Source organism: Astatotilapia calliptera, chromosome 19, assembly GCF_900246225.1.
Source record: "Astatotilapia calliptera chromosome 19, fAstCal1.2, whole genome shotgun sequence".
NCBI classification, from domain to species: domain Eukaryota; kingdom Metazoa; phylum Chordata; class Actinopteri; order Cichliformes; family Cichlidae; genus Astatotilapia; species Astatotilapia calliptera.
Genome location: NC_039320.1, coordinates 18,916,068 through 18,925,636, shown reverse-complemented (window position 1 = coordinate 18,925,636; position 9,569 = coordinate 18,916,068). Strand labels below are relative to the sequence as shown.

Here is a 9,569-nt window from a genome sequence, read left to right as displayed (position 1 = left end):
TACCAGTGGCTGGACAAAGCTGGACTGAAAGACAGCACAGAGGCACTAATCATGGCAGCACAAGAACAAGCTCTGAGCACAAGATCCATAGAGGCTGGGGTCTATCACACCAGGCAAGACCCCAGGTGCAGGCTGTGTAAAGATGCCCCAGAGACAATCCAGCACATAACAGCAGGGTGCAAGATGCTAGCAGGCAAGGCATACATGGAACGCCATAACCAAGTGGCCGGCATAGTGTACAGGAACATCTGTGCCGAGTATAATCTGGAAGTCCCGAGGTCAAAATGGGAGATGCCCCCAAGGGTGGTGGAGAATGACCGAGCTAAGATCCTGTGGGACTTCCAGATACAGACGGACAAAATGGTGGTGGCTAACCAACCGGACATAGTGGTGGTAGACAAACAGAAGAAGACGGCCGTAGTGATCGATGTAGCGGTTCCGAATGACAGCAATATCAGGAAGAAGGAACACGAGAAGCTGGAGAAATACCAAGGGCTCAGAGAAGAGCTCGAGAGGATGTGGAGGGTGAAGGTAACGGTGGTCCCCGTGGTAATCGGAGCACTAGGTGCGGTGACTCCCAAGCTAGGCGAGTGGCTCCAGCAGATTCCGGGAACAACATCGGAGATCTCTGTCCAGAAGAGCGCAGTCCTGGGAACAGCTAAGATACTGCGCAGGACCCTCAAGCTCCCAGGCCTCTGGTAGAGGACCCGAGCTTGAAGGATAAACCACCCGCAGGGGCGTGCTGGGTGTTTTTTTTTTTTTATATATGTGTGTATATATATGTGTGTATATATGTGTGTGTATATATATATATGTGTATATATGTGTATATGTGTATATATATGTGTGTATATGTGTATATATATGTGTGTATATGTGTATATATATGTGTGTATATGTGTATATATATGTGTGTATATGTGTATATATGTGTATATATATATATATATATATATATATATATATATATATATATATATATATATATATATATATATATATATAGACACTTCACCCGTTGCCTGCTGGTGGTGGTCAGAGGGCCCGGTGGCGCCTGTGTCCGGCAGCCTCGCCTCTGTCAGTGCGCCCCAGGCTGGCTGTGGCTACAATGTAGCTTGCCATCACCAGTGTGTGAATGGGTGGATGACTGGATATGTAAAGCGCTTTGGGGTCCTTAGGGACTAGTAAAGCGCTATATAAATACAGGCCATTTACCATTTATATAGATGAAAAAGAGAGAATGTCTATAGCTGAGAGATTTATAATCTCTCCAGTCCTGGGACAAACTGTTTTGCTTAAGTGTTCAAGAGGCATCCTAATCAGATACTTAAATCCCCTCAACTAGCTCCATTTGATGTGGAAGAGCAGCGGCTCCCTCCCAAGTCCCTCTCAAATAACCAAGCTCATTACCCTATCTCTAAGGTAGAGTCCAGCCACCATTTGAAGGAGACTCATTTCCTCTGCTTGTATCCACAACATCCTTCTTTCAGTCACTACCACAGGTGAGAGTAGGAATGAAGATTTACCAGGAAATCCAGAGTTTCACTTCTACGCTCAGGTCTCTCTTCACCAACCAATTTAAATGAACTCTACCAATTCTGCTGAGAAGACTGGCCAAAGATCAAGTCTGAATAATGCCGAAGGCTTGTTGATGACTACCAAAAGCGTTCAACTTGCTTGGAACCTTTATCGAAATATTAGTCTATTTTTGAGCAGGTATGTATACTTTTATCTTTTATAGCGTAAAGCCAAAGTAAAATCAAATCTGCTGCACATGCACTAAAATACAAAAGTACCATTAAATATATATATACAAAAAATGTAATCACAGATAAGTTGCTATTTTTTAACATGAAAAACTACATAAAACTACACTTTTTATGTAATGTTTTGTTATATTTGCTTTGTCCCACAGCCATATTTTAGACATTTAGTGTTGGAAAATTAAAAACGTATTGGTCAACTAATCTTATCTTTAAATAAAAAGAATACATGCACATCTATTTTAACAAACTGCATCACTTGTTCTAATATATATCAGCATTTTTTTGTATTCTCATAAAACAAACCTGTCCCTTTGGGTCACTCGGTGAGTACAGCAATGGTCATGTGACTTCTGTTCTTGTCACATCCATTGAAGGAACCGAAATATAAATATATAATAAATAATATAAATATACTATATATTTTCTTGAATATAAATAAATCAAGCCAAATTTTTCAGTTACATCAAGAATAATATTATTGGCTGTCATTTCTAAACAGCTGATATCTCCTTTGAACCTACCAGTAGCAAAATGAACTCTAAAATAAACATTTAAAGCACTACTTACATAGCACTTATCCACTCTGTATAAGCACTCAGAGGATTTTCTAACCACAGGTCTCATTCACACATGCAATCATATAAGTGCCTTTTTCCTATACATGAAATCACAATCCCATTGTAAGCCAACTGAAAATGTACCCTATTCTTGAATATGTGCATGTGGAATTTAATTAAAAATTTTTTTTTGAATATGTTTATATTTTTGTTTTAAGAATGCCTTTTGATGTGATGTGAGTGGTAGAATAAACAGTCGACTTGTATATTGTTTACAACGAGCCAGACAAAGAGGTGGTTTAATTTTGCGACGTTTTCTTGAACGCCAACCGGGTTTTCATCACTTCCGCTGCCGTTGCTGCGACACGGGACGTCAACAGTAATGGCGGACAAGGAGAAACGCCGGTCCGGGGTTAATCCTCCGGGGATGCCCGCGGGTAAAGCCACCAAATCGGACAGCGACAGGGAGTTTCTGTCACAGGCAGGGGTGGGAGACCTGCTCCGCGGAGCTATCCTCAAAATGGTCGAAGCCAGATCAGACGATCCCATCGGGTTCCTTGCAGACCACTTCTGCAACCTTGCATCCGTGACAGCCGCCGGCTCGGGTGGTTGCGGCGACGAGGAGCAGGTGAACACCGGCACTGTGAGCGCAGGAGCGCAGGAGCAGCAGCGTCTCAACCGGGCTCTGTGGCACCTGCGGCTGGCCCATCACTCCCAGAGGTCCGGACAAAATACAGAGGTTTATGGTCTTATATTCGACAGCAATGCGGATGAAAGCAGTGTGTATTGACGGAGAACTGTTGAATTTTCAAACATAATACATATCAGTATTTAGAAGAGCAGCTATTGTATTATATTATATTATTTTTACGGGAAAAACTCTGTCAGACTATCAGACTGACTAATGCTTAATAGTCTGTTTGATTCTCATGTTCTCTTTTATTCTCTTGATTTTGTTTTCCTTTGGAATTTTAAAAATAAATGAATGTAAGTAAAAGTATGGTGATGGACAACGTGCTGTATGTTTTTCAGCAACAGGGTGGAACATACATGTCAAACGAATTTGTTCCTCACATTCTTCCCTATATAAGCTCTATTCAACAGCTTTAGAAGTATTTAGATTTTAACTAATATTTGTAAAGTCATCTTTCTCCAGAAACAGGCTTTTTTTTAATGCCGTATATCCATTATTTGCATATTCATTAGTCCTTACAGCCCACCGTAGTGTTCTGGTTTAGAGACGTAAGAAACTGCTCTATCATCTCTCTCCTGATTATGATTTATTTCCTGCAGTGATAAAATGAAAGGAAAACTAAACAAAATTGAAACAATTTTGTGGATTTGGAAAATTAATTAGAATAAAAGAAATATAGAGAAAATATCATTATATTTCTTAGTCTGGTAAAATGTTATTACAACTTGCCTGACGAGGCACTGATAGGCATGTTTATTCAGAGTCTGGATGTCTATGAGACTGTGTGTCAACTGCTTTCAAAAATGTTTTTAATGTAATATTTGTACTGATTTTCCCCGAGTCTTTCCTGTGACATATGCCATCCACAAAATAATAATTAAAAAGACTAAAAATAAAGCTAAAGGTAATAGAAAACAAATTTAAAGTGAACATTTTAAAACAATAAAAACTAAACTGAGACAACTTCCACTCTGGAAACTAACTAAAACTAAACTGAATTAAAAACAAAGAATCCAAATGAAATAAAAATAAAAACTAATCAGAAAATATGAAACTGTAATAACTCTGCTACAGACTAAAGAATAATTTGATCTCTTTTATTCCACCTTTCTCCTCAGATCAGCATTCAGCAACAACGTCCGTGTGGCCTACGACCTCCTAAACCTCACTGGACCTCAAACATGTGCAGGAGAGTTTTCTGAAGGCCCCGATGGCCCCTGCACCGACAGCCCCGCTGGAGGAGGAGGAGTGAGAGGCGGCCTCTACACTCAGACCTTGCAATGCCTGTGCAGCGAGGGTGGAGTCCCTGCATCCACCTCTGCTCCCCTCCTGCGACGCCTCCATTGTCACGACCATGAAGCCGTCCCCTATGATGTCTTCCGTCATGGCGTGCTCACGTGTGCCGTTTTCTCAGACTACATCCGACAGGCTCAAAGGCTTTACGCCGAGGTGTGCTGCCCAGGTGAGGGCACTGCCTCTCGGGCGTTGTGCCTGGCCGTACTGGGGACCTTGAAAGAAGCGCTAGAGACTTCCCAGGGCTCTGACACAAACTACTGTGCCAACGCAAACACTAAAGTGAATTCCTGCCCTGAAGCTAATGTGAAGGCTATCCGCTACCTCGAGGCCAGTGCCAAGATCTCTCCCTGCAAGCTGGCTCAGGCCATGGCTGGTGCACAGACACAGGGGCCTGGCGGAAACATGGATGCAAAAGAGTTTGAAAACGCAGCTGCAGAGTTGTTCATCACTCGAGTGAAAGTTGTGTCCTAAGTCTTTGTATGACTGAAGAATGTACAAGAATCTAAAGCATATCCACATGTAAATGATTCGCTAATATTCACCTTCTGTAACCTCTAACCTTACTGTTATTCAGTAATAAACACCTGCACAGACATCATCTCCTCTTAAGGCTCACATTACACTCAGCAAGTCCAGTCGAAAACATGTTGTTTTTTCACTATTCATAGCACTATTGAGGAACTGCACACTGGAGTTCTTTTTGCAAAACAGGAGTTCCTATTCCTCGAAATCAGTATTTCTTCTGACAGAGAGTCACTGTTTTTGAACCTATTTATTGAAATGCTTGGAGCAGAGAGCATTACTAGTGAAATAAACACTGCTGTAATAAATGGTCCTCTTTTAAATAGCTCACTTTTTGTCATTCACTGAGGCTATACTGAACACAAAAGGCAGTGCAGGAAGAAGCATTTAGGATAGTACTGAACTATTTTTGTTTAATGTGTACACAATATAACATCATTCATCATGTATGACTTACATAGAGAAAACATTGCCAGATGATAACAGTAAAGCATCAAATACGCTGTCTACACATTGAAGAGGTTTGATGTTAAATGAACTTTTAAATTACAAAGTAAAAGATCACTGGGGAGTGTAGAGAGACAACACAACACACTTCAGGGATATTATTCTGTCCAGTTAGGAAGTATAAACCACTGTGAGTCCATTTCACCTGCTTTGGTGCAAATGAAAGTCGCAAAAGTCGCCACAGAGTGGCAACAAGACAACCCCTAATATGAAATATTTTGAAGAACAAAGACTATTGCACTCTCCTTATCCTTCCTATCAACGCTCCTAGTGGTAGCATGAGACGGTACTTGGATTCACGCGGCACAGGTAGTCCAGCTCCTCCAGGATGGCACGTCTGCATGTCCTGTCAAAAGAAGGTTTTCCATGTCTCTCTGCAAAGTTTCAAGAGTGTGGAAGAGACATCTAGTACCTAACGCATTTAATGATAACCAGTTTCTGTCAGTCTCGAAGAATGTCAGATGCTTACATCACTGTTTCCAAAGCACTACAACCCTGAATGCTAAAACAATATACAGAGCTTCATCAGCACTGAGAGATGTGCAGTACCCTACTCGTCTTGACAGCCACTGGATGGCAGCACCACTCACACCCAGACATAAACAAGCAGAAAGCGGAAGTGGAATGAGAGAGGCTGTACTTTAACCAGGCTGACATGTTACCCGCGGTAGTGTCGCCTCCCGGGTAAAGCTGGAATAATGGAAGAGGAGGAGCAGCTGCGCTCTTTGATGTTTCTCGTGACTTACATGCTGCTGAAGCGCATGAGAGACATAAACGACGCAAACATTCAGAGACGCAACGAGATCCAAAGACGCATCAGACACCGCCAGTACTTCTTCCAGAGACAGAGGAGGATGCTCATGGTCAGTCCCCCTCTATAGGGGCTTAAAATAATAACACATCAACATGTCGAAGTGCTCTTAACTAATATAGTGTATTATCTGTCTGACAAACGTCAAAGCTTTTAATAAAGTCACGTTGTACACGACCAACACTTCAAAACTCTTAAATCTCACATTTACAGTCATATAAAAGCACTAAAACCAGAGACTGTGGGCCTACCTGCATTTAAACTTGAAAATATGTCAGAGCAGCCACAGTCAAGCTGCTAACAGCTGTCCATTAGCTATGAATTAGGTCTGTTATATGCAGGTTTTTGTTCTTGTTAAATAGGGTGTTACATTTTCTGAAATGTTTAATTCATTAAAAAAAAAGGACAGATATGCAGATACCAGCTGTTGGATTTTCCCCTTGTAAACTTTTGTTTTTATGGTATATTTGGGAAATTTCTATATCTACTTATACAGATATATTTTACAAATCACAGCAACCTTGATGATATTATGTTGGGATAATGAAAAAGATAGTCATCAAATAAACAACATTACACTGAAAACAAGTACAAGTATGGAAGATTGTTACTGACACAAGAAGGTTTTTTGTGTTATTTTTTGCCATCTCTAACTCAGAATTTCTGGTTAGTATAATATTACAACGTAAATAGATCATTTTGATGAAAGACCTTGTGCATATTGGTGGATTAACCCTTGCAGGAAATTTTATATATGTATGTATATATATTTTTATGTAATGTTTTGTTATGTTATGTTTGTATGTATATATATATATATATATATATATGTGTGTGTGTGTGTGTGTGTGTGTGTGTGTGTGTGTGTGCCTATGTTTTTGGTATTTACCAGTACTGTTAATGTAGCATAGCTGTGGCATAAACTTACATTGGGTGGTGCTCTAATAAATGTGTTATGTAATAATAATGTAATAAGCTTTACAGTGTATATTTCTAAAAAATCTGCTTCACCATTTGCATTTGTATATCAAATGAGCAACAATTTAAATTTGACAACTATCAAAAAATCTGTAAACTTCATCACTAGGACCAACTTCATATCTCCCCAGTTATTACATAATGTACTGGAAAATAATATTTTGTTACATGGGTAAACTCAGTTTAACCATTTGATTGTGCCAAAACCATATTAAATGTTGATATGTTATTACATGAGTCCAAGAATACAATATCCTCAAATTTTCTGCTATATCAACGGCAGCATGTTTAAAACAAGGGGCTTGCCAAAAAGGTGCTGACTTAATAGATCACTAAAATTACCTTTGTGGTAAATATGAATTTAAAAAATTATCTGATTGAATAACTACTGCTGGGATCAAAAAAAGCAAACATTATGTTAAAAAATGTGACAGATTTTGGATATTTCAGAGGGAAGTAATTTTAATTTTGTTTTTATGTTTGTCTCTGTAGATGATGATAGCGGGAGGCGTCCGCTCCAATGCCCGCATCCGCACTCGTCCCTGGACCACCACTCCAAGCACAGACTGGTGGGAGCGGGTTGTCATGACAGAATTCCAGCCCTCTGATTGGCTGGATAAGTTTCGCATGAACCGAGAGACGTTCTTCTACCTCTGCGACAAGCTGAGGCCCCGCCTGGCTCGACGGGACACCAGTTTCCGCCTGGCACTGCCCGTGGAGAAGCGTGTAGCTGTAGCTTTGTGGCGCCTGGCATCCAACATCGAGTACCGCACCATCAGCGCCTTGTTCGGTGTGGGGAAGTCGACCGTGTGCAGGTGCGTTAGAGACATGTGTCACGCCATCGTGGCGCTCCTCAGCTCCATCTACCTCCGATCGCCAGGTGAGCAGGAGCTGGAGGATTCAGCTCAGCTGTTCCTGTCTCACTGGGGTTTCCCTCACTGCGTCGCTGCTATAGCAACACTCCACACAGCTATTATCACCCCATCAAACAACGCGTCTGACTACGCCAACCCCGCCGGCTGGCTCTCAGTCATGTCGCAGGTGACGAAAGCGCCCATTTATGTCACTGCAATTACAAGCTTGCGGGTTATCCAATCAGAGTCCGACTGTTTGCCTCTGTGTGCCTTCACTGTTTTAGGTGGCTGTTAGCGGTCGGGGGCACTTCTGGGATGTATGTGCCAGTTTCCCAGGCGGGACAGATCCAGCTGAGATCTTACAGAACTCTTCGCTATGGGCAACAGCCGCCGAGGGTGGACTCTCACCTGCCCCGCCACCTACCTTCATGGGAAAATCACTCAGGTAGAGTTAACAGAAGAAATTCAGTCACATTTTTCAGGCATTCAAGTTGTTTTTTTCCTCATGTATGTCAGGTTTTCACATGGCCTTTGTGTAACAAGCAAATGTAGACACTGTGATGTCATCCTTTAGTTGGATGACCATTTTTATTGTTGCCACATTGATGTTTTGAACCCAAGGACACTATAATCCTCTTTTCTGACTCTTATATTTACTGAGGTCACAGGGCAAAGGAAACCTAAGCTTGTTTTCCTATAAACTTCTGTACAACAGCACGTCTTTTTAATGTTGCCACCTGCTGGCCAATAAAGATAATGCAAATTTGCAAACTGTGAAATGTAGTAGTGTTGAGTGTTTTTGTCTATTTCAGGTGTTCCAGGCATTAAATAAATGACACTCATTTATCACATCCAGGTATGTGTTGCTGGGTGAGGCCTGTTACCCGCTCCAGAGCTGGCTGATGAAGGCCTATCCTGAGGAACAGGGCAGGACGGCGAGTCACGCGGCACTGACGGAGCAGCAGCAGCTGTTTAATGGACGGCTTGCCCGAGCGCTGCGTGTGTCTCAGGAGGCGCTGCTGCGGCTGAGGGCACGCTGGCAGTGCCTCAGCAAGAGGAACGACTGCGGACTGGACGTGGTGCCCACCATGATCCTGGCTTGCTGCATTCTGCACAACATGTGCGAGTCTCACGGAGACGCATTTAAAGCGGAGTGGCAGGTGGAGGTGGCCGAGGCAGAGAGTCCCCAACCCAGCCACAAACAGCTTCTCTCTACTAGCATGAACCAAAGTAATAATGAGGAAGTCAGGCAGCTCTTCTGTGACTATTTTGAAGAGCAAAATAAGAAAAATAATTGAACACTTTTTTCCATGTGCAATTATACCTTTTGTTACATTACCAGCATGACTGGATTACTGAAATAAGAATCTCAATCTGTTGCTTTTTTTATATTTACCTAACTTTACTTATATTTATCTCATTAAAAATTTTATTCGGCTCTTGAATTTTCTTCAAAATGTTCTTCAAAGAGAACAGTACATATAACAGAACAGAATTAAACTGAAAAACAGTGGAGTATCTTATAACATGTCAGTTTTTCCTGAGCTCTTCTTGTGAGCCCACCCACACTAGAGACCATGCTTT

The 9,569-nt window shown here is 41.6% G+C and overlaps 2 protein-coding genes across 2 annotated transcripts; both read left to right on the top strand.

Annotated features, from left to right (window-relative positions):
* The first annotated feature begins 2,559 nt into the window (after positions 1–2,559).
* tpgs1 (tubulin polyglutamylase complex subunit 1) lies at positions 2,560–5,143 on the top strand. The gene is made up of 2 exons (XM_026152361.1): positions 2,560–3,043; positions 4,136–5,143. The coding sequence occupies exons 1-2, from the start codon at positions 2,706–2,708 to the stop codon at positions 4,782–4,784; spliced, it is 987 nt and encodes a 328-aa protein (XP_026008146.1). The 5' UTR covers positions 2,560–2,705; the 3' UTR covers positions 4,785–5,143.
* A 169-nt stretch (positions 5,144–5,312) lies between these two features.
* On the top strand, positions 5,313–9,430 carry LOC113011722 (putative nuclease HARBI1). The gene is made up of 4 exons (XM_026151404.1): positions 5,313–6,205; positions 7,624–8,172; positions 8,270–8,430; positions 8,842–9,430. Exons 1-4 carry the CDS (start codon positions 6,041–6,043, stop codon positions 9,281–9,283), a joined length of 1,317 nt encoding a protein of 438 aa, XP_026007189.1. The 5' UTR covers positions 5,313–6,040; the 3' UTR covers positions 9,284–9,430.
* The last annotated feature ends 139 nt before the right edge of the window (positions 9,431–9,569 follow it).